The sequence below is a fragment of the Pollachius pollachius genome (assembly GCF_949987615.1).
Source record: "Pollachius pollachius genome assembly, chromosome: 4".
NCBI classification, from domain to species: domain Eukaryota; kingdom Metazoa; phylum Chordata; class Actinopteri; order Gadiformes; family Gadidae; genus Pollachius; species Pollachius pollachius.
Genome location: NC_136937.1, coordinates 3547786 through 3573980, shown reverse-complemented (window position 1 = coordinate 3573980; position 26195 = coordinate 3547786). Strand labels below are relative to the sequence as shown.

The window sequence follows — 26195 nt, the reverse complement described above, 5'->3', positions numbered from 1 at the left end:
TCTTTATTTGTTTGGCATTCTTGTTCTGCTCTGATCGAGTCTAAATAAAGCTGATGTAAACAAGGTTGTATAAAACAATCATTTAAGTTGTATTTTCGGCAAGATATATTTTGTCTTCATAGAAATTCTAACAATAGGTTTGTATAGAATATAAATTGATGTTGATGTTCAACCAATTGTCTCTTTTAGTAAATTAAAATATTATACATGCCAGATATAAATAAGGTATTTTATGCGGCATAACATAATCATTTCGAGACTGAAAAGGATTTGAATGATGCGTATATTATTGAATGTACATTTATTGTACCATAGCAGTCAGAGCTTAAGCAGATCCCTCTGGAAGTTATATTTGGTAAAATTGTCCGTTTTGCTAAACCAACAGGGTAGAAACGTCTTCCAATTCTGCCTTGGCAAAATAACCTTTGAAAATAATAACAAAGTGCGCTGGGTAAAGACAAGTAACTTCAGGGTTATAAATAACTTCAGGGTTATAATATCAAAACACTTTTCTAAAATGTATTTGAATAAATAAGAACAGCAAAATGTACATAACATTTTGGAAATGATGCAACTTCAGAATGACCTTTTACATGACGATTACTTAAAAAAGTGTTAGTAATTAACTAAAACAAAGTTATAAACTCAAAGGTTGTCATAGCCCTAAAACAACCAACAAATGATTTTCTAAAAGCATTTTATTTTTCTACTGTGCAAAACTAAACTTGCTTCTATACACATCAAGTGGCTGTTAACGCAGTCTTTGATACGCAACCAAAGTGAGTACATTCATCCTTTTTGTAACAAACGATACACAATCGTATAACACTGAAGGAATAAAAAACAAAAATCCCTCCTCTTCCCAACAACCTGCCAGTAAAGGTTATGGTTGCTCGTTGACGCAAGGCAATGACTACGCGTTCGTTTCGACGCTGTCGTGAACCTGTTTTGGTTCTGCGTCGGGTTAACGTTAGCGGATCAATCACAGCCCTTGCTGCTGCGTCGCCTCGACACTTTTACACTTTTTGGGAGGAGCACGTCAGGCCCTTGCGATGGACGCAAGGAGGGTCCACAGTGACGTTATGGGTCTGTAAACTCCCTTGCGTTGCGTCAACGTCCAACCAACTCTACCTTAACATGGGAAAGGTACCCCCTGTGTACACTTATACTGTGTGAGTGAAAACAATGGAGACACTGAATACTGCTTCGGGACTTGTATCGGGAAAAGTATATTGGTCGAGGTTTACTCCCACTGTTCAGAACCACATCAGAACCGTGAAAAGTGAATGGATGAACTTTGGGTGTAATGCCTGGTCCCACACCCTCCGTTTGAAAGCCTTCACTGTGGTGAGACGTTTTTTTTACTATTAATAATTAAAAGGTTGACACATTACACCACCAGTCGTGAGTGTGATTATCTGTCCGTCATGCAACTAGGTGGACACACCCACTTGTGATGTCAGAAGAGGCAGATTTTCAAAACGGCTTGTTACGCTAATCACCCTCAACTGGTGGTATAATATGTCACATTTAATTGCACGAGTAGTGACTGGACTTTCTTTAGCAATGCCCGCTGAAAGTGTTCCATTTTCAATTAGAAGGAGGAGCAGGAGAAGTTACAGACCAGCAAATTACACGATGAAGCATTTTTATAGATCAGGGTAAAGAGAAAATACATTTTACATACAGTAGTCAAGATTTTTAAGGCTTTAGGGACTTCAGTGTGTTGGATTCCCTTCAAGTCCTGCCCTGAACACAATGACCTCGGCTACGAGCAGGACGCACTTAGCTGTGGTATAAAACAGAACGACACCTGGACCTCTTCCAGAACCCATCATCTGGCCATGCTACATCCATCTTGAGGTCGTAATTCTTATTATCGTGAATAATTACAGAATGGGAGATTTCTGATTGGCTGAAATTCACTTGGAAGCCGCATTTCCGCCAATGAGGAACTGTAATGGCATACCCCATGTTAAATGGCTCCCAGGTTTGTGGATGTTTGGTGACTGGGTTAATTTGTCGTCTAACTGAAATTTGTCTCTTTTAAAAAATGTTTGCAATCGTTCCAAAAAACGTTCTGCTCTACCTGTTTGGCTAAGTGAAGCTAAGCAATGCGAGGACAATATTAATCACATCATTTTAAGCTTAGTTAAAAATAATACTAAACCGGGTAGGAAAGGTTGTCATATTTCACCATGACGGAAATAAATATGGATTATTGACGTGAACTGCACCTAATTTCTGAGTCATTTTCAAAAATACCCAAAGAACACAAATATGTGAATGTGGTTCAACACCTGTGGAATGCTAAAGTGAGCTATGGTGGTGAACGGAGCTAGAACTGAAAGGTAGAGTCATGGTTGGACGTTGACACAACGCAATGACCACGCAGTTGTGAAGCTGTTTTGGTTCTGCGTCGGGTGTATGTTAGCGGACCAATCACTGCCCTTGCTGCTGCGTCATCTCGACGCAAGGTTACAATTTTTGGGAGGCGCACGTCAGGGCCTTACATAAGGAAGGTCCGCAAGGTCCGCAAACCCCCTTGCGTTGCGTCGACGTCCAACCATAACTCTACCTTTAACACACATACGCAGTGCTCTGGAAGAAACAGACAAGGTCCTTAAACACACAAAATCCCTTTTTATCACACGGCGAAGCGGTCGACGACAAATACAAAACCAACATACGAAACAAACCTTAAGAAAAAGAGCGGAAAGTATCCGAAAAGCAGGGGAACCTTTTCTTAAAAAAAAGGCTCGGTGAGAAATCAATAAGCAGCGAAGTATATTTACAAAGTAGACAAGACATTCATTAAAGTTGTAACGATTCCTTCCTGGTCAGATCCCGTTCCCGGTGTCTCTTCTCGCGGTGGCAGTGATCCGACGCACTGAGGAGCAACCGACGCGTCCGCATCGGAAATAAAAAGCCGAACTCCCCGTTTTTCCTCGACCACGCTGGACTGTTTTGAAGGAAGAGGCACTTCATGGGAGGCTGGTTTTGTGTTATCGGGGTTTTGAACGAGTCCTCTCCTATTTTTGTTTGTGTCTGAGTCGGTTGAAGCGGGATGGTCGGGTGTCCTCTGTGCTGTGCCACTAGGTGGTGCTGTTGGAGAGGAGGAGGGGGCCCTGATGCAGGTAGGCACTTGGTAGCCAGGCCCTGGGCGGGGCTCTGCTATGTCATCAGGATGGGCTTCTGTCTCACCTCCAAGATGTCTGAATGGACACAATGATAATAATAATAATACACATGAGTAATTATAAGAAACAAGTTAACGATAACCTTTTAATTACATACTATAATGCTTTAAAGAAGCAGCGATTCGAGACATTAATAGTAAATCAATCGCTTGCAGAGTATATGTCACGGAGCACACTGTAAATATTCACTGACTACAGAATGAATTCCAATCCATAAATGTAAAACCAAATTGTAGTCAATTTAACTGTCAATTAATTTAAACGTCTGCAGCGATGCTAATACTGATACTATGCCAAAAAACGATGCTATGCTAAAAAGTGTGCTATGTGAATAGCGATGCTATGCTGATAGCAACGGTGAGATTCCATTTCTGTCGGAGGAAAGGAGCATCCCGTACGTTCATTCACACCCCTCAGCGTCCCCATGCCCCGTGGTTGACCCTTGACCTCTGACCTGTGGTGATGCGGTGGATGGGCAGGGTGACATAGGTCAGGTGGGAGTACAGCAGGAAGTAGTCCTCGGAGCGGTTCAGCTTGAGCCAGGAACCCACCAGGGAGCGGCCCGTCCCCGACAGAGAGCGCGACCGCAGGTTGGTGGCGTTGTGGAGGTCGTCTGGGGGTCAACACACGAGAACATGACATTACACCGAGATAATGAACGTAACATTGATCTTCTCGACTGTTTGTCTGGGATCCATTACACATGCCTAGTGGTGGACGCATGGACACAAGGGATATGTAATGGATCACAGATTCATAACTCATTCATAATTCACAACTTTTTTTCGGGGGGGGGGGGGGGGGGGGGGGGGTAGTTTTCTGGCCAGCTGGCCAGTTGAAAATGGGAATATGCGAACATAATGTAACAACTGCCAGTCAAGTTAGTCTCATTTACCCAACAAGACCTTCAAGTGTAGGATGAAGTTAACCAACGTGTGAAATCCTCAGAATTCACTGTTTAAAGGCATGCTGTTGTTTTGACCACTAGATGGCGTGCTTTAACCCCTGGTCCATGATTGCATAGTTTCACTCTTCACTGCTAGTGGATGTGTGTTATCCAATCACTCACTATGCGAAGTGCCCTAAAGGGGTGATAGAACGCCACCAGGTGTGAGTGTGATTGGCAGTTTCAATCCGTTTTGAAAATCCGCCTTCGCCAGTGTTTTAGTGACATCACAAGTGGGCGCGTATACCTAGATGTATGATGGACAGAAAAGCAACATTAACTACAGTCCACCGGGAAGGCTGGTAGGCCGATCTATCCAGCATACATTTAGGTGGACATGCTTGCGACGTCACTGGAACACAGGCGAAGGCAGATTTTCAAACGCTTGCAATGGCAAATCACACTCACACCTGGGGGCATAATACCACCCCTTTAATAAAGCGCGTAGAAAAAAGAAAATGCAATTTATTATTTTACACAGTAAAGCCTTCGGCCATATGCAACACTACAAACAAATAAAAACATGCAAACCCGCTGATGTGTAAATAGTAAATGGACTGCATTTATACCACGCTTTTCTAACCAGTGGCCACTCAAAGCACTTAACAATATTGTCTCACGTTCACCCATTCATGCACACATTCACACACCGACGGCGGTGTCAGCCATGCATGATGACATCCAGCTCGTCGGGAGCAGTCAGGGTGAGGTGTCTTGTCCAGGGACACCTCGAGACTCAGCTAGGAGGAGCCGGCCTTACCACCATGGACACTCCCGATCTCGTCTGATCTCGGAAGCTAAGCATGTTCGGGCCTGGTTAGTACTTGGATGGGAGAACGCCTGGGAATACCAGGTGCTGTAAGTGGTGTCGGGTGGTGGCCAATAGGTGGCACTCTTCCCTCTGGCCTCAACATCAATCCCGACGCCCCAGTGCAGTGACGGGGACACTTTGCTGTGGAGGGCGCCGTCATTCGGAGGAGACGTAACACCGAGGTCCTGACTCACTGAGGTCATAAAAGATCCCAGGGCACTTATCGCAAAGAGTAGGGCTTTCCCCGGTGTCCTGGCCCAACCAGGCTCATTCAATCTAGCCCCCTAATCATCCCCCTGTATAATTGACTGACTCATTAATTCCCTCACTCTCCATCTCAAGCTGGTGTGTGGTGAGCGTTCTGGCGCAGATTGGCTGCCGTGTATCACCCAAGTGGGAGCTGCACACTGGTGGTGGTGGGTGAGGTCCCCCCTTCACTGTAAAGCGTCTTTGAGTGTCTAGAAAAGCGCTATAGAAATTCAATCCACTATTAACCTTCCGGTTAGCAGCTAGGCCGCTCTACCTCCAGAGCCACAAGCCGCACGTTCCCTCGCACGCGACTGCCTCTACGAATCCAACAGATCAGCCATCGGCACGCATTTACACGGCCACACTTTGAGCGGGAAACCCTGTGAAGGGGGGGAGGGGGAGGGGCGGCGTACCTTCGTCGTCGTCCTCCCTGAAGAACTCCTCGCTGTCATTGGCCGAGTGGGACTTCTTCATCTCGGCGATGCGGTTGCGGGGCGCCTTGCGTCGCAGCGACGGCGAGAAGAAGGACGGCCGGCTGCGTTCCGGGGTGGGCGGCGTGCTGAACGACGTCACCTGCGGCGGCCAAAAGGTCCGTGTTTTAGAGCACGGTCATCACGCAGGCTGGCAATGTGAATGCGTTGCTGATCTATCCACCGTACATCTAGGTGGACCCTACCATTTTGGAAGTCAGTAAAACACAGGAAATGACAGATTTTGAAACAGGCTAATCGCTCCAAAAAAAAATAGGGGCCCTTTAAAAAGCACGGCAGCGGCGTGTGATGAGCGAAAAAACATTTGTTTGAACTCAGGCCTGCTTTTCCCACACAATGAGTTGAGAGGATGTAAGGGTTTAAAAATAAGGAAATAATACGTTTTGCTTGTAAAACTATCAAAAACTGAATGTCTAGTACACCTTGGAGAGAGATAATAATTAAAAAACATCTGATATTTTCAGATGTTATATTTTTTATAATATATATATATAATTACAAGGCCAGCTTTTCCAGAAACAGTCCTGCAGCGTTGTGGTGGCGACCCCAGCTCGGCGCGTTTTAAGCCTCAACTCACAACCACTTTGGGGGACAAGTCTGAGAAGGTAAATCGTGTTCCCGGGTGACCTTTCCCCCGTGGCATATATATCGCGGGGTAACAGCCAGTAATCTGTCTCCAGTACGTATTACCCCTAGAAGGACAGGTACCCACACACACACACACATACAATATTATGGACACACAGACAGACAGACGTGTGGAAACGCGAAGGTGTACACACACACACACACACACACACACACGTGAATGTGGCTGGTAACCGGAGGGTTGCTAGTTCGACATGCACACTCCCCCCCCTCTCTGTTGGACAGGCCCACGTACAGAACGATGCATAATTCAGCCCGGCCCGGTGATGAATAATGGAGGACGGCGTGGTTCTCCCTCCTCTGTGTGTTCCGCCGTGGCCTGGCCCACTTGTGTTTGTATAGGCTCCGCCTCCTCTGGCACACGGCGCCCACACAAAGCCAGCAGCAGCTTCGTAGCAGATAAGGCCGCCGCGGGTGGAATGGTGTGGCGGATTATGTTTTTAATCAGTTGGACTTTGTTATAGGTGGAAGGGGATTGTAAACGCCCTTAAATGACCAGATATTGTTATTTTTAGGATGAGGGAGGGTCTGATGTATGGACTATTTAGATAGATGTAGAAGAAGATCTCCTCAGGAAATCCCACATTTCTGTTGTCCATTACATATGCCTGAGTGTACGCGTGTCCACTCAGGCATATGTAATGGATAACAGATTCATAGACGAGAAGATAAATGTTATTCATGTTAGTCATTATCTTATTAACTCCATCTAATGTGATGTTCTCTCGCTCTCTCTCTCTCTCTGTTCTAAATGGTATGTTCTTTATCTCAGTCTGATGTCATTTTTCCTTCTCTCTCTCGTTCGGCTTGTGGCTAAACGTGCGCCTAGAGGGGGCACTTTTTCAACTCGTCTAAAAACAAATAACGTGATCTCTGGATATGCTTGAATGGATGGACTGAAGCAATCCAACTTTCCTTAACTAAATCTAACCAACACTTAAGCATGATAATTTTAGAGATACCTAGAGAGAGCGAGCGAGCGAGCGTGAGAGAGCGAGAGAGAGCGAGCGAGAGAGAATGAGAGAGAGCGAGGGAGCGAGTGAGAGTGAGTGAACGAGGGAGAGCGAGCGAGCGAGAGTGAGTGAACGAGGGAGAGCGAGCGAGCGAGAGTGAGCGAGCGTGAGTGAGCGAGCGAGCGAGAGTGAGCGAGCGTGAGTGAGCGAGCGAGCGAGCGTGAGTGAACGAGGGAGAGCGAGCGAGCGAGAGAGAGGGAGAGCGAGCGAGCGAGAGTGAACGAGCAAGCGAGTACGAGCGAGAGTACGAGCGAGAGTACGAGCTAGAACAACAGAACCAGAACCAGAGTGCCTGAGCCTCACCCTCTCGTGGACGGGCGAGTCGGGGTCCTCCTCGGTGCCGCAGGGCGAGGTGTCCCCCGTGGGCACCCGGCTGACCGCCATCTCGGCGTGACCTTTGCCCTGCGGGCCCTTCATGCGGACAAACTCCATGTTGTTGTACTTGTAGAAGCCAAACGACATGCGCTGCGCCATCTTGGCCGCCACGCTCACCTGAGGGGGGGGGGGGGGGGGGAATGAAATATACATTCATGGTATGGATTACAGTAAATAACATGTGTTATTATATATGGTAACATTAATAACATTTTAAATTGTATGGCAATTTTAAGAAACATAACTACCCCCCTAATTAAGCCTTTAGTTTCAAAATTACCACTGTCAAAAATCTTTTGATGAACCGCTTAACATACACTGAGGTTATGTTAATATTACTTAAAAAGAGGGAAAAAAATAAATAAAAGCGGGAGAGAGGGAGTCACATCGACTCAATAGCGACCCCTGCAGGCGGATGCAAGACTGCAGTGTTTCTGGACCTCAGGCTGGGGGCTGGGCAGGCTGCTGACTAACCCTGTTGTCGTAGACCTTCTTCAGGGCCTCGTAGCGGATGGAGCCCTGGAAGATGACTCCCTGGAAGGTGTTGTTCTTGTCACTGGCCACCAGCTCCACACACACCATCTCCCCCTCGCCCACCGTCATGTCGCTGAACACCTACACACACGCGCGCGCACACACACACACACACACACACACACACACACACACACACACACACACACACGTGTAAGCACATATATACGTATACATATACATAGACACACACGCATAGACCGGCACACACAAACACACATACAGAGTCATGCACAAACACACATACAGACACACATGCACACACATAGACAGACACATGCACACACACACACACACACACATATACACAGACACACACAAGCACAAAGAAACACACTCAGACACGCACACACGCACGCAGACAGACACGCACACAAACACATACATACACAGAAACACGCACACACAAACATACACACACAGAGGCACGCGTATACACCAACGCAAAAACCCACCACACAAACGCACGCAACCACAAACACACACATTTCAGAATACATTTAGGCGAGCTCCAGCCGGCGGTCAAGGTGGCGCCGAGAGATGACCTTTAGATACGCTTTGAAAACCAGAAGAAGCAGAACCATCGCGGTCGTGTTTTCAAAAGGGAGGCAACAACCACCTGTATAACCGATTACTCCCGCATGTTTTACCTTCCCTTCCCCGTCCCGTGACACCCACATATCCGCACGGGTTTAACAAAGCACATCTTATCCAACAAGATTCATGCGGATCCGCTTTTTATTCATGTCACCCTTGGAGTTTATATTCTGTGGGCTCGGCTGAGGTAATGAGGCTGTGATTAATATCGCAGCATGGATAAAAAAGAGGATATATTTTACAGACTTGAATGGCAAATGAAAAGCGCTCACATGGCCTGGTCGTTACAGACACTCATAGCACTTCAGCGTCAATGCCTCACATCTGCCCACGCACACGCAAACACACAATATATAAACACACAAACAGCGCTGCCATCCATACGCCGTCCGTAGGCCACTGGGCTGTGTGTGGGTGCACCGCCTGCTTAAGGACACCTTAGTGTCTCTTTGTCATCAGGAGCCCCTGGGACAGAACCAAAACCCCTTCCAGTTGCCAGGCGACCCCTCAACCCCCACCCCTGACTCGCCTGACGCGCTACTTCCGGGGCTAGAGCTAACCGCTAGCATGAATTAACGCGCTGGCCCTGTCTAGAGTCTGCTATCTGCTCATCACCGGATATGAACAGAGATGCAGTGGTCTCAGTCACCTTATATTTCATCTAATATTTCCCCTTTGTATTTGTAAGATGTCCTTTTTTTGTCCTTTAGTGAAGCTTTTGTGACGGGATATGCATTCAACGCACAAACTGTCGGTCACGCACGCCCTAGACCACCACGACATAACTGATTGATAATTTGACGGTGCTAAACACGCTGACCTCTTCTTTTTTTTTTCGCAACCGATCACCGCGCACACACCTCGTCAAAGTTGTCGATCATGAAGAAGATGTTGGGGTAGCTCATTTTTGACTCCTCCCCTTTGCTGTCCATGGCGTGCTTGCTGGGTGAGGCGAACACTTCCTGTGGAGCGAGACAAAAAATCTGACCATTAGCCTAGCTTAACATTTAGGGCATTTAGCGGACGCCTTCACAGCAACTTACAGTGAGTTAATTGTTCAGAAGAAAGAGAAACAACAATATGTCACTGACAGCACAGTAAGGATGTTCATAGTAGGTACTAACAATCGCTAGGGTAACCCATTCGCCGTATACAACAAAGATAGCTAGGATAAGATGCTACACAATGCTAAGTACTATTTTTAAGCGCAAGGAGGTAGAACATACAATTAGTGCGTACATTAAGTGCTAGCTTAGCTTCCCAACAGCCGCCACTGTGACAAATAAGCTCTCCTTTGAAAAGAGTCACAGGATGGTGTGTTGTGTGTTTCGATAAATAATACCCGGCAGGGTTAGGAAGGTGTACAGTACATTGGCCTAGTAAAGTTGCTCTTAACTGTATAAATAAATGCGACATGACTTTAATGTCGTTAAAGAAAAGAGTGCGCTACAGATAAGCTAGCCTGCTGGCTAGCTAGCTAGCTGTTCATGAATAAGAAGCTAATATTTTATTCATGAATAGTTTGGAAGACGTGGCTTCATTTCCTCGAGTTCAACACCCTGTATCTACCGTTGTTAGCGTATCACAATACCGTTGTGAAACCCAGTAGTTTATCACCCCCTAACTAGCTACCTAGCTAGCTAGGGGGTGATCTCACCTGACATTTCTTCTTGTGGATGTGTATGTCCCCTGCGTCGGAGCGCGTGCACACAGCGCAGGTCACCACATAGTCCAGCTGGAACACAGCAAAGGGAATCAGGGCTTTAGCTCACGGTCACGTTCTTCAATAGACTTCAAACCCGCTTGTCCCACCAAAGGCTCAAACACATGGAGCCCAAGGCTGGTTGAGGGTGAATAATAAGTGAGGAGGCCTCCAGGAAATACTGATTGTATTGTTCGTGTTTTCCCGGCCAGTTTAAAACCACAATGTATCTTCATTTTAATATGGACTTGATAAATGTAATATTTTAAAACATGCTTCTGTACCTATTTCAACCAACATATTATACCGTAGTTCGTACATAAGCTTTTTTAACTTTGGTCACATGAATGTGATAGCACTCACATGTGGAAGGTAGCGGTGTAGTGACAGTATCACAGAGATGATGACTATGATGAGATGATGTTTTGGTTTTCGCGGCGCAGATAAGAGAAGAAGGAAGATTCTACACATGCGCTCAGACATGGCGGTGTTGTGTGATAGTGTATCACGGCACCACCTAGCATGCATACCCAATCGAATTCCACACACTTTTGCGCCACCGTATGCACGCAGATTTCCTCCCGAAAACGCTCTTCTAAACGCGGAATAAAAAGTGAAGACGCGGCGCCACTTTTGCGTCTTCTGTTCAGACCGTCATCATGTAAACGTAGCCTCAGTGTCGCCAGCGAAAACTCCCTTGAGGCATTGTGATGGCCAAGGCCTATATCATATGATACACAATATGCCCATGCAGCCGTACACTGGATCACAAAGACAGCTTGACCTTTCTAACACACACACACACAAAGTAGGACTTCATTCTACAACATTAATCTTTCTCTAAAGGTCAAATAGTGTGATTCAATAACCCAGCTATCATTCTGTTTGCAAACTCAAGTGTATAACATAGAATAACAGCAACAACAGAATAACACATCTCTTTGTCACAATCCTGTTGGTACATTCGACTGTAGTCTAAACTAAACATTTATTTTTGAGAGCCACTCCAGCTAAACCTCCATGTCTACTGTAATTGACAGACATTTGCGAATGGAATGTAGGCTAGCTAGCAAGTATGTATCACCCTTGTGTTTTGGTCATCAGCCAATCAGGACCTTTGGGAGCAGGGGAGGAACAAATAAAAGGAAGTTTGAGACATTACTATTAGTCTGTATAGTTGCCCAAAAACGTTGACCCTGTTTTATGTTACCACCCAAAATAAACGGGTGAAACCAATCCAAAACATTGCAACTAGCTAGAGAGACAAAAAACAAGGTATTATCCGTTGTCGGTATCAAATCACATAAACCAAAAAGCACCCAAATCAATATCAATATTTTATTCATGAATAGTTCGGAAAACGTGGCTTCGTTTTCTCGGGTTCAACGCCCAGTATCGGCCGTTGTTGGTGTATCGCAATACCGTCGTGAAACCTAGTAACGTTCTGGGAGTTGTAACGTCTCCTGTAATGTGTTCTCATTTAGGTAAACGGGCAGTGGTGCCAAATTGGGCCATATTTCCTGCCAGATCTGGCAACACGGCCCGTGATCTCTCCAGCAAGTTGCAAGTGTTGGTTTCACACATTGCTTATTTTGGGTCGTACCATAAAGAGGGAACTGAAACATCTTCTCTTGCCAGATTGGGCAGGAATTATTGCCCAATCTGTGAACACTGTTCACGGGTTGTTTCTGTGAAAGAAAATCCCCATTGATACTTTAGTGCCTCTCTAGGATTGTGGTGGTTTTGGAGCGAGATTCTGGTCCTCGTTCTGGTTCCCCTTCCCTGTGTAAACGGTGGAGTTCCGGTACCTTCTGCAGGATCAGGTTGAGGTACACACTCTCCTCCCAGTCGATGTCGGGGTCTCCGAGACCCGGCAGCTTCTTGGAGTCCCGCCTGTACACCTCCACCTCCACCTGACACCCAAACACACAAACTTCAATATTTAAATATTTTCCTAACTGTCCGTCTGCGAAAATCACAGTGCTCATTTGACGCGTTTACCAAGTCCGCTAAATCTTTCGCTGTTGGGACGTTTTTATCTGAAAAGCGACCAACAATCAGTTTAGGAACATAAAAACATACGACCGCAATTGGAGTACGCGCAAAAAAATATTGTATGAGGATGGGGAGGCATGTAGCTCAGGAGGTAGAGCGAACTAGCAAGGTTGCTAGTTCGATCACCGGCTCTTCCTAGCCGAGTGTCGAGAGTGTCCCTGAGCATAGAGACCCTTACTGCTCCCGATGAGCTGGCTGTCGCCTTGTATGGCTAACTCCGCCGTCGGTGTGTGTGAATGGGTGAATGTCAGGCAATGTTGCAAAGCGCTTTCGCGTTTTGTTTCATAAAAGCGCTATCTAAAGAATAAAAAGAAAAAGGATGTTTCGGCAGAACTGTACGGAGTACAGAGCAGCTCTATAACGATCAGAGGGGGCTGAGTCGGTTGTAGGAGCAGATGGAAACAAATGCAGATGGAAACAGTGCAATGAAGTGTCCTCCATCGGCCGCCGAAACGAACCGCGTCGTCTCATTCATCTCATCTCGTTGGCTTTGGCTCCGTTCTGAGGGGCGGGTCGTGACACTAGAAGAGCTCCAGCGTTAAGGAGGACGGGATGGTTGCCATGGTGACACATTATTACGAGTTGTGTCTTGTCTTGTGTATTTGCATTGGTGATGCCACAGAGATTGGTAGTGTGTGTGTGTGTGTGTGTGTGTGTGTGTGTGTGTGTGTGTGTGTGTGTGTGTGTGTGTGTGTGTGTGTGTGTGTATTTAGACGATTTCACCCAGTTGCAGATGGACTGTATCTGAGGACTAGCTTGTACTTCGCTGTAGTTTATTTCAGGGACTTCAGACCGTAGTGCAACTCAGCTAGTTAAAACCCGCCTTTTTTATTAATGCATGAATTCAACATGGATTATGCAATGCTTTTTCAAAAATGTTGATATTGCTCAACGTGGATGATATATTCACAAACGTCACAAGCTTTTAAAGCATAATTCATGTCCTGCACCACAAGATGTGAGCTGGTTGTTTTTTAATTAATTAAACAAGAAAAAGGAAAAGCAGGCCAACACACTAATGAACCAAGAACATCGTTCACACAGAGCGAGCTGCCTTACAGCAATTTATCATCCAGGGAATGATAATAAAAATCTCAAAATATTATAATTAGCAGGAAGTTATGAGGCCACTCTGGGGGAAATATAAAAAAAAGCAATTTCTGTGTGAAAAATCTTTTTTGGGGGAGGGCAGAGACTGCAGCAGTAGAGGTGAGTCATGGTCCTACTGACGCCGGCCCACCCTTCTGGTCCTGGGGGGCTGGCTAATAATTCATTCATAAGTTCATCATAAAGTTCTTTGCGCCTTTGACCTCATATTCTCCTTAATGTTTAATCCATGAGGGGCTGGACGGACGGACAGGGGTCCGTGGCCATAACGCAGTATAACCACTCCCTGACCGCGGGGTGAAACCATGAATAATAATCAACAGTATGGTATGAAACAATATGATATTGATTGTTTTTATTCTTAATTTGATTTCATTTCGATGCTGGCTCGTGGATTTCTTTATGGTAAATATCAATACAATAGTTTTATCGTTAGGTTGTGACAATAGCATTCGAACAAAAGCCCTAGGAACACTACAGTAGCCAATACAAAGGGAAATAAAGAGTTTATAGCAACTATAGGTTCCTTTAACAGTAACTCAGACACTAGGAACACTACAGTGGGCACTAGGCAGTATGCTTGTATATAGGGCACTAAACAGTTATTACATAATCTGTAGCTTCCTTTAACCCTTACTAAGAAACTATAACATTACTATATTGGGCGGCATGTGGCTCAGGAGGTAAGGTGTGTTGGCTGGTAACCGGAAGGTTGCTGGTTCGATCCCATAGCTAAGTGTCGAGGTGTCCCTGAGCAAGACACATAACCCTAACTGCTTCAGACGAGCTGGCTGTCACCTTGCGTGGCTGACACCGCCGTCGGGGTGTGAATGTGTGTATGAATGGGGGAAAGTTTGGCAGTATTGTAAAGCCCTTTGAGTGGCCAATTGTTAGAAAAGCACTGTATAAATGCAGTCCATTTACCATTTACAGAAGGCAGTATGCTTGTATATAGGGCACTTAACAGTTATAACATAATTATTGGTGCCTTTCAGACACAGAGTCTCTGGCCAGGGGAGATGTATCATCAGTCTAGATGACAAACACGTTCCACCACGTTCTCGACCTTTAAACTCAGATTATGCATCTCCACCCACCCTTATCTCGCTCTCTCTCTGTGCAGGCAGATGAGATGAGGTGGCGCACACAAACACACAGACACACACACAAACACGGCGTACTGTCAGACCCAAGGCACGGTCTCCAAGGGTGACTTCACCACCCGCGTCACTCTTTGACCTCAATCCAACCATTGCTCATCGGAGTGTCAACAGCCACGACAACAAAGGTTACACAAATGAATTACTGAATGCTGATACAAGAGCACACTTGATAGTTCCCTTTGAGGGCTGATTATGGTCCCACGTTCCCGCAACGCAGTGACCACGCAGACGCTTCAACGCAGTCGCGAACGTTTATCGTTCTGCGTCGGGTTTTAGTAAGCGGACCAATCACAGCCCTTGCTGCTGCGTCGCCTCGACGAAACGTTAAAATTTTTGGGAGGCGCACGTCAGGCCCTTGAGGCAGAAGCAAGGAGGGTCCGCAAGGACGTATGGGGTCCGTAGCCCCCTTGCGTTGCGGGAACGTGGGACCATAAAGAGTCCACAGACACAAACGCAGCCCCAAAACAACCGTAGACACAGAAACATGTGATGCGCCATTAGCTATAGCAGTTCATGATTGGCTGTAACCAGTTCCAACCCGCACTAACTTCAGCCAATCAAAATTTTGAAAAAAGAATCAGGATATAAAGCTGTCCTTACGGTTTTGTTAACGTTTGGTTACACCTTTAAGGAGTTTAAGGAGCTTTTATTTTTTTTGCTCAAGGGATTTATTATGTTGTTCAACGGAAAACCACGGTCAGATTGTTGTCAGGTTAAAAGACAGGAGAATAACGGCTCACTCCAAAAAACGATCTTTCAAATATGGTTGGTACACTCTGGTCTGAGTGGGAGACCCTCTCCAACCAACAACCCGCTCAACACTATCGATTAATCGTATACTTTTGCAATGGCAACTACACAAATACACACCTAAACGCAACCTGATTATTGACTTGATGTGGTATACAAGGAACCTCTCATCTATCTCTCACACACACACAAACGTCATAAGGTCTGTGTAAAGAACACACTGACAGCAGCAGAACATGGGTCTTCAATGAGATTACCTTAATACACAACACAAAAAGTATGCATGTCAAGATCAAATGAGGAGCACAATAAGCACCTGAATGCGGCCTAATTGACTTAATTACTTTAATTATGCTATTTTTTTTCCAGTCTAAAGGGCTTTTTATGGTCCCACGTTCCCGCAACGCAAGGGCCAGGACCCCTTACGTCCTTACGGACCCTCCTTGCGTCCGCCTCAAGGGCCTGACGTGCGCCTCCCAAAAATCGTAACCTTCCGTCGAGACGACGCAGCAGCGAGGGCTGTGATTGGTCCGCTTACTAAAACCCGACGCAGAACCATAAACGTTCACGACTGCGTTGTCGCGTCTGCGTGGTCATTGCGTTGCGGGAACGTGGGACCCTAAAAAGGCCTTAACGTGTATAAAAGCAACACTGAAGGGCTCTTTAAGGTACCACGTGACGCAAGGGGGTTACGAACCCCTTACGTCCTTGCGGACCCTCCTTGCGTACACCGCAAGGGCCGGACTCGCACCTCCCAAAAATCGTAAAAGCCTTTTTTATGGTCCCACGTTCCGGCAACGCAGTGACCACGCAGAAGCTTCGGCGCAGTCGTGAACGTTTATGGTTCTGAGTCGGGTTTAAGTGAGCGGACCAATCACAGCCCTTGCTGCTGCGTCGCCTTGACGGAAGGTTACGATTTTTGGGAGGCGCACGTCAGGCTCTTGCGGTGGACGCAAGGAGGTTAGGGGTCCGTAACCCCCTTGCGTTGCGGGAACGTGGAACCATGAAAAGCCCTTAAAGAGCCCTTGACCGAGTTAACTGAACCACTCCTCACCTTCTTGCCCTCGGTGTTGTCCGCGCCGACGTAGGAGAGCTTCCGCCGCACGTAGAACAGCATGTCGTCCTGCCGCGGCGCACGGTTCTCCATGAAGTACGTGGAGAACATCCACGTCCAGAACACGATGCGGTCGTCCTTGAAGCAGCCTGCGGAAACACGGACGCAGAAATACAGTTTAGTATTTTTTTGTAATTTTATAGAAAATATATATTTGATCTATTGTTTTGTTTTCATTCTTCATTTGAATTGTATTTTGTTCAATTATTTATAAATCATGTAGATGCAGATGAACAAAAAAAAATAAGGCTTAATTGAATAAGTTGCTGATAATTAAATTCAAAAATAACATTTAAAAAAGGCACATGAAGACAAGTCATAGTATACAGAAGTATAAAAGAGAGAAAAGTATTAAAAGAAAATGTAAAGGGTAAATAGTAAAGCCAAAACATGTATATTCTTAATAATGTTATGAGGGTGCAATCCTGCCCCAGAATAGAATAGCACATGCCGAAAATAGAGGTGTTTAATGCATTACACATCACTCTTTGATCACATGCTTAAAGGAAGACATGAGCGCTGAACAGGATGAAATAGTACAGTTGTTTTTGTATTTCGAGGGAACTCCCCCTCCCCCTCCCCCCATCTCCCCCCCATCTCCCCCAGATATGAGGGAGGGGGGTCCTTCGTCTGATACGTCATCAGCATCAGCATCATCATCATCTCTCTGCCTGGTTGCCAGGCAACCGTATCCAGGGCGCCGGCTTGTCTGGTCAGTATGAAGGGTATCACCCAAAGGTGCTGCAATGCAGGTGGCCCCCGGAAGGGTGCAGTTCAGCAGGGGTGTGTGTGTGTGTGTGTGTGTGTGTGTGTGTGTGTGTGTGTGTGTGTGTGTGTGTGTGTGTGTGTGTGTGTGTGTGTGTGTGTGTGTGTGTGTGTGTGTGTGTGTGTCCCCACTGAACCGGGCCACCCCCAGTTTTAACACTGATTGCTGATTCATGCAATCAGAACTAAGCACCCACACTGTCTCCAACAAAGCCATACGGGTTGATAACAGGTTTTTTTAAAATGGAACAGATTCATATCAGACAGAACATAGCATGCCATGTGGTGAGGCTATGCAGTCATCTAAAACACGTTACAATCAAACCAGTTTTCTGTTCTGTTCTGAGTAGTCAGCCTTTTCGCCGGAAGACAGAAAGTAGAACAGTCTTTCCATACTGCCTACGAGTGCACATGGACACTATAGAAGCTGCGGTTTGGTTGCCTTGACGTTTCAGGGTAATTTTAGATCAATTGAAGGGACATTTATGCCCAAATGGAGCCAATGTCTCTTCAACTGAACGTCACTGAGTGCATGGTTTATAAAGCACAGACAAGTGAAGCACATCAATGTTTGAATCACTCACTCACTTCCCTTCCTGCTTACTGTTGGAATAATTACAAAACAATTGAAACGAAAGTTAAAGCTTTGTACCGTGTGATTTTTATATTGGATCCTGTTCCTATGAGAACATGGACGGACAGGTTTAACCAACAACTTGACCCCCAAAACAGTCAGTCATTTAGACATGGACTTTGGATACGCTGGGTTTACAAAACTGGTTCTGTCTGCCTTGTATCTCTGGTTCCTCTCCCAGGGCTGGTTACATTTACATTTAGGGCATTCAGAAGACGCTTTTATCCAAAGCGACTTACAATAAGTACATTTGTCAGAAGAAAGAGAAACACCAATATATCTCTGTCGGTACAGTAAAGATGTTCATAGAACCAAGTGGCAAGCACTAACAATCACTAGGTCAACCCATTCCCCGAACACAACAAAGATAGTTAGGATAATATGCTACACAATGTTAATTACTATTATTGATGGCTATCTCCATCATCTGGCCTGCAGCATAGCCAACGCTATGGCGAGAGAAAGCGGACAGCCATCTGCGCTCTCCTCGGGCCAAGGTCAACGTCGGGCTAACCGTGCTGCGATGAACGATATTGTGGGAAAATACCTACGTTAAAAGATATGGGTCTCTCACGTTGTGATTTACCTCAGCACGAGTGTGCTCGCCAAGAGAGTCTGTGCACAAACAGAAACACTCTACTGAAAGTACTGATAGTGGTAGTAGTAGTAGTAGTAGTAGAACTCATAGTAGTACTCGTAGTAATAGTAGTACTTGTAGTAGTAGTAGTTCTCGTAGCACGGGTAGTAGTAGTAGTAATAGATGCATTTTGTTCCCTCCCCCCTATGTTCACAATGACAAATAAGTCCTTTAGTTGGATTTCTGGAGGCATTAGCCTCACTCATTGGCCTCTCAATTCATTTGATGGTGGGATGTGATCGAGTTAGGTCAGGCCCGGTCAATATCGGACCAGGGCGCCGAAACCGTGTTTGCTTCGATCCATCCGAGCGCTAATGTCGTTGGAGGACTTTTCTGGATCCAGAGATTGACTGGAGAAAGGCATCCTGGGCTGATGGTGTGGTGTGGAAGGGTGGAGGAGGTGGGGGCGGGTGAGTGGTGTTGTACCAGACCAGCCTGGTGGTGCTGACTTCCAGGACGCAGAACCCCCCCCCCCCCCCCCCCCCCCCCCAGTCCCCCCCAGAGGAAAAAGCCCCCCAGTCTCCACACTCATTACAGGTAAACTCCAGCACACACACACACACACGCACACACACACGCACACACACACCCAACACAATGTTCTTCTTCCCTTTGGAACAATACGATGAGGTTAACAGCAACTGAAAGGATGATGATTCGACTCAGTATCAGCCCTGGGACATCGTTTTATTTAATGTTGAACCTTTGGGGCCACTGGGGATGGTGTCCGGTCTGATTAAATCTGAGGGACCCAGAGGTTAATGTTGGTGGTAAAAACAGCTCATAAAAGTCTGGGACCGAATTCACATTTCGTGTGATTTCCTATTAATGTCCTGAAAATGGCTTGAATCGAAACGGTGTGTTGAGCATGGCTGATGCTCTCGCAAGCCGTTAACATCTCAGGTTCACACAGCTAGCAGCCAGCAGCTAGCAGCTAGAAGCTAGCATGTTCCCTTCAGGCTTACCAGAGCAGCCGACTCTTTGCATTAACGATTTAGTTTTGGCCCCCAACCAAAAATAAAAAACAGACATGATCCAAGGCCAAGACTTGGCTTGGAATATTTTGGGGGGGAAATGAGATCAATGTGGAAATCAATGCATACTGAGGTGAGGAAGGATACGGCCATTACGAGGGGAAACACACTGTACAGATACAGCACCGCAGTTAAGCTCAGCGCTGCCAAAACCCCTCTTATGGCCTCCAGCTAGAGGAGTATTAACAAGGTAGACACTGTACAGGAGCAACAATGACAAGCGCCCTGTGATACCAACAGAATATTCCCTTCTTTTTTTTTTTGGACCAAATGTCAACTCTTTAAATGAATATGGGGCCTAGCACAATATAAATTGTATTATTTGAATGTATTGAAATGTTGTTCTGGTTGTTGGACCTACTGTTTATCTATGGTACATTTGTATATCTGTTTTTATTTGTATGTTGTAATCAGGGGGTCATTGAACAAGAGAGAATAGCCCTCCCTGAATAAATAAAATAATAATACTGCTAAATTGCATTGATGTCGTCACCGTATGACATGCGATATGATGAATTATAACAGTATCATAAAACCACACTGCTTCTGTGATTTTATACAACCTGCACTCCGCAGACACTGCAGTGGATTCATAGCGCAGGGATGAATTTGATATCCTACACATTGGATAAATAATGCAGCAGCAGTATGAACAATTATGCTGATTGAATTAGCCATGGCCCACATTAAAAATGCATTTCAAACATTGCGGAGTGGTCACGTAAGCAGGCTGAGGCAACGACGAGAAGAGCACGGCTGGAGCAGGCAGGAGGGGAGCCAGAGATATATAGAGTGAGACAAACGGCCTTCTATAAATCCATTGACAAGGTGCTAGTGGCTCAGGTGTAGTTCTGCTTTAACAAGCACAAAATCAGGAAGCTAAGACAGCGCAGCATAAAGCAGGAACAGTGCCCACAAAGATATACAACACCTGTACTGCCGGTCTTCCTCGTCCCTGAGAGCTATGGTTGGTTTCCAAGATCCGAGAAGCTTCCGGAAACCGGGATCAATTCCAATGCAGAGATGTGGATTTATTTTTGTACTACTACGTTACTATAACGTACTATTTACGTACCATTTCTCTAATACTATGACTGTGATGCGCCAGCAGGGCAAAATGAGCCATCTAGGAGAGCGATACGCTTACGTTGTATATGGAGTATTGCAATGCTTTTATTCAACCACTGAATCATTGTACATTTGACAAGGTTAGTGTTAGCATCATCGAGAAGGTCCACTTTATACTGCTTTCTAAAAAACAGAACTCATTTGAGTCATATTTTGTAAAACCCTCCTAAAAGCCTCACAAATGGTAGCACTTATCTATAAGCAGACAAACGTTTGGAAGCCTGTATAAGCATTCCCTTTTACTATACTGTTGCTGTGTAGGGCCGCACCGTCCTGTTTGATGGCTTATGGCAGCGGTTCAGTCATTGATCAATCGACAGGGCCTCGAGAAGAACAAGGTGAGGGTAACCCTTCCTTCTGCTGTCAGCAGAAGTCAGGTCCAAGCTGAGCACTCATACTAATGAGTCAGCAAAACTTACATTATAAGCTAAGCTAACTAGAGGAGACAATGGCAAATATAGCACAGTCAACAAGGGCTCCCCCCCCCCCCCGAATGTTACACACGCCGAACTCAGCTAGCTTGCCAACACCTCGGGGGTACATAACACCACCGAGGAATTTGACTCGAACCTGAATCATAAACATAGCTGCACAACCGATTGCACAACCAGTGTCTCTCGTCACCAGTGTTGGCGTGGGCCACATGTTTCTACTTTCAGTGTTGGGCCTGTGAGCCTTTTTAAAATAGGACACCCCCAGAAAAGAACATGCACTGAAACAGTGTGGCGTCATCGGCGTATAACGGAATAGCGGCTCCGAATCAAACGGAGCGAACACACAGGTGCTATTTATAGAAGCACACCTTGGTTCTAAAGTATATACATCATCTCTGCTCTGTTCAGGAGGCGATAGAGAGACACTGCTGCACAAGCTGCAGTCAACAGGATAAAGTAGGACTGAGGCCAACGTTGTAGGCTTGGCTTGTGGAGAGATGAAGCCAGCATTGTTTGAAAATGAATTATGGGGGGGGGGGGGGGGTTTGTTTGGCATTCAAAGTCGGTTATATAAGAATCAGACTGACAGGGATCAAGGCTGCGTCCCCCCCCCCTCCAGCGAAGAGGCTAAAAGCAGAGGTGTCTCCATCAATAGGCCTCACGCTGAGTCTGTGTAAGAGCTGTTTATGTCTCGACACATGGGCCAGGGTTACACACACACACACATACACACACACACACACACACACTATTGCTACCGTAATATTCCCTCATTAAGCAGTAGTCATAAACACTACTAGTAGGAGTCATTCAATAAATTCACTCTTGGTTTGCAGATGTAGGTCTGTGTTTGTGCTAGTTTGTGTGTGTGTGCGTGCGTGTGTGTGTGTTGCATTCGTTGGTTCTCAGCAATACAAACAGATGGGTGTTTTTTTTTCAGTTGTTAATCTGATGCAGTCCTATTCAGCGCAGTGCAATCAGTCTGGGACACTTTCCCCTTGCTAATTCAGGTCGTTCTCCTGAATTACCACAGTTAGCCAAGCTCAGTTAAATGCTTCCATAATCAATAGTTACTTGACCTGGTTAAAAAGAAGCTACAGCAGTTGCTATCTCAGCCTTAACCACTGCAAATCTTTTACTTGAAGTCCGAAGACATATTTTCACCCAAGTAACAAAGCCCCATTTACTGGAGATAATATTGTATTCAAAATGTGCCAAAGTACAATTGTTGGTGCCACGCTTGACTGCGATGCTACACTATTGTTGTTTTAAGGACATTGCATCCCAGTGGAAGAAGAATATAGATGGTTCCTCTGGCACCATTAAAGTGAAGTTCCTAATCAGCTATAAAGACACAATGAAAACGGAAATTGAATTTATATTTCCCCAGACAGACTTTCTCTGCAAACGACAATGTGTGTCTCTGACTGAGGGAAGCAGGTGTTCATCTGAACTGCCAGGTGGTTGGTTAAACAAAACCACCTGGGACTCTTACTTTGAAACCTTTTATATTGGAAAAGGGCAGGGACTTTAGTAAAATAATTGCCTGATTATTAGGATGAACCATAGGTCTTATCACCGTTTATCACACATCCCGTAGATCACATGCTTCCTAATAGCAGGACGCTGATTGGTCTGAACCACTATGGTTCGGCAACAAGAACATAACCTGAAGTCAGCCAAGATGGATTCTTGCGTGATCGTGACCTCCCGAACGGAGCTGTATTGCACGGAAACATGTTTGTGGCACAACCTTCCCAACAAAGGATCGGACTACAAGGTACGTGTCAGTACGTCCTCGAAGCATTCCTGCTATCCCCAAACCAAATCCTGCAAATGCATCAAAAAGTGAACGCTCTTTCCCTTCAGACTTTAAGCGCGTTGCGCTTTTACGTGTCTGCCCGATTCATCTGACAGATGGAGATGTTGACGTCGGGTTCGCCAATCCCCCTCGCTAACAACCCCACACCAGAGATGCTCCGATATCAACACAGCGTTCTTGGCCGGCTGCCTGGCCTTGGAAGAAGCCTCCACGACCAAGGGCATCTGGACGGAGGCCACGGTGAAAACTCACTCTCCGCTGCCCGGCCTTCCACCTCTGATCACATGATAACCACAAGACTCAAGGAGCGTCGGGTCCTCGGCTGGGGGGGGGGGGGTGATCTGCTGTTGAGCGACCTTTGAAGTGAAGCAAGCAACCCACAGGATCACGACGTGGGCTTTAAACGCAGACAAATGCAACACTCGGACGACAGGGCGGCGTGCTTTAAGCGGCCGCTGGTTAGAAAAGTGCTCTGTGAATTCAGTCTATTTACCATGAGTCCGTACCACGGGTTATTCGGATTATTCTGTAGCTCTGCCCCTTCATACTTCTGCCCTCTGCGTCCTCGTCACTCTGAGCGGTGGCTGGCGAGAGTGCAGCACGTGCACATATGCACACTGGGGGACATGCACGGGGCCGGCTCAAGTCTAATTGTACTCTCGTCTTGGCTGCCTTTAAGTGACATCGAGGGCGACAGGTTGCTGTCCCCTGGAGATGCTCAGCTGAAATGGGGGGGGGGGCTCTTAAAGGAGAAGTGCTGAAGCCAAGTTTGTGAGTGGGGCTAAAGTCTATGGGGGCAGAAAGGGAGACATTCACATACAGTTTGTTTTTTGCATCACCCACATCAGGTTGACATCAGCACTATGAACCACAATATTCGGCTGCAATATGGCCAAAGTCTGTTTTGATGAGATCTACGTCGCTTTTACCTTGCACAGAAATGATGTTCTTCCTGTTTATTTCCCAGCAAACTATGACATCAATGGTGTTGACGTGACACTTTGGAAACGTCCATGTCTGACCAAAGTGATTGCACTTTTGTCGCATTTGACAGCCCTTGACACGACATTGCCAACATAAAATCAATAGAAAAAGGGGACAGGGAAAATCAATCAGAACCACGAATCATTATCAGCCATGATTGGATTCCCGCTGGGTTGTCTACCGACAGCAGAGCCCTTGTGGTGTAAACGAAGCCAAGAGACACAACCTTCCCATGTCAGCTTGGTCTGCTTCACAGAGTCTGCTTCACAGATCGCCACATGTAGTAGGCTAGATACAGTAAAGAGGTTTAAAAGAAAAAGTTAAAGTCGTTCAGGTACAAGGTTGTGAAGTTAAGAATTAACTAGAAGCTTGTTTTACAAAAAAGGGAGACGCCAAATCCGTCAATGTTATCAGAGGACATAAATCACAAGGCTTCCGATAGCAGCCCCATTGGATATCTCATACCTACCTGATCAAATATTTAGATCGATTGACAGCAAGGTAGATAGACAAATCAGCGGCCACTAGATAGACCGATAGATAAGACAGACAGACAGATCTGGGCTAAGCCTTTTGATGACAAACACAGCCCGGATTATAATAGGTCCCTTATCCCCCCGGTGGGGAACTTTGGCCCATCCGGCTTCCTTACCGAGTCCGCTAATCTCTTGTCTGATGTTGAGGCGGTTGCGCTCGTCGGCGATCGCCTTCAGCATCTGCTGGAGCGACTGGTCCAGCTCTCCATTCTCCTCCTCCGTTGTTGCCCTGACGACCTGGCTAGACAAACTCGGAAAGGATGCCATCCCGAAACTGGGATCATGACAGTTCCCACGAAGCCGATCGTACCCGGACGGGGTTTACAGGTCGACGAGGGGATGGATGAGGGAGGGGGGGGTACCGATGCGGTCCCCGTACTGACTTCTTCCAACGTATTCCTGATGCATGTGTCCCTGATGAGAGGTGGTCCCACTTCCGTCTGTCCGCGTCTGGACAGGAGATCATAAGAGATCAGCTGGAATATAGGACCCCCCCCCCCAGTTGCACTTCCTGTAATGCCGACCCAATCGCGCTGAATTTAAAGGCAACCCTCCCGGTTCACATCTCCCTTCAGGAAGATCCGCCTTCACGGCGTCCTACGGTCTACACGCGGCGGTAACGAGGACACTTGTCACGATGCAACACGTTGTGGTTGTCCTTTGTGTTTCTTCGTTTCTTCACCCATGCCACTGTCACACTGTGTACACTTCGTCTACACACCGAGTATGGGCGGAGGCAGTGTTGCCAGATTGGTTGAAGCGCGCTGCAGCCAGTGTTGCCAGATTGGACGGGAAATCTGGCCCAATCTGGCAACGCTGGGCGGAGGGTCCCTGGTCAGCGACGTCATGGTTGCAGCATGAATTGGCGCACCGGCGGCCCGCTTACTTTGACCGTCACGAGGAGAACCGCTGATCACTTTTAGTAATTTAAATGACGTCATGCCAACGCTTAATACGAGGCTGATGTTTAACCCGGGTATCATTATTATAAGATTGACATTATTTTTTTTGTTCGAGTCCTATTATCTTTGTTTCCAAGCATGACCAACTATAACATTCACCAATCTGCTCCTTTTCATACTACAAATATAAAATGAAATAATAACGCTCATTTTAAATAGGTATTCAATATATATTACAGAGATCGTATAGATCTTATGTACTCGTATGCATTATGTGTGGAATCGATATCATCCAATCAGTGGGCCGGCTTCTCGGTTGGCCCTCTTGAGATTTCGACCAATCAGAGTTCGTTTACTATCACCGCTCCTGCTCCCAAGGACAAAGGATGATGTCATCCTGAAGGTAGACCTCAGGCGAGATAAGGCCTTCTGATTTGAACACAAGACAGCTGTCATGGAAGCTAGGCTCAAACGAGTATGTACGATGATTAATGAAATAGATTTGCAAGATGACTATGAACTAAGAATATACCTGTACCGTCCATCACTTGCTGATATATATCA

General features: G+C 46.2%; 1 protein-coding gene across 1 annotated transcript; it reads right to left on the bottom strand.

The window, feature by feature from the left end:
- Nucleotides 1–325: 325 nt before the first annotated feature.
- Nucleotides 326–25411, bottom strand: kiaa0930. The gene is made up of 10 exons (XM_079735754.1): nucleotides 24846–25411; nucleotides 16696–16844; nucleotides 12375–12479; nucleotides 10522–10599; nucleotides 9725–9826; nucleotides 8208–8348; nucleotides 7662–7850; nucleotides 5620–5779; nucleotides 3655–3813; nucleotides 326–3215 (listed from the first exon to the last, which is right to left on the bottom strand). The coding sequence occupies exons 1-10, from the start codon at nucleotides 24994–24996 to the stop codon at nucleotides 3175–3177; spliced, it is 1275 nt and encodes a 424-aa protein (XP_079591880.1). The 5' UTR covers nucleotides 24997–25411; the 3' UTR covers nucleotides 326–3174.
- Between the last annotated feature and the right edge of the window lie 784 nt (nucleotides 25412–26195).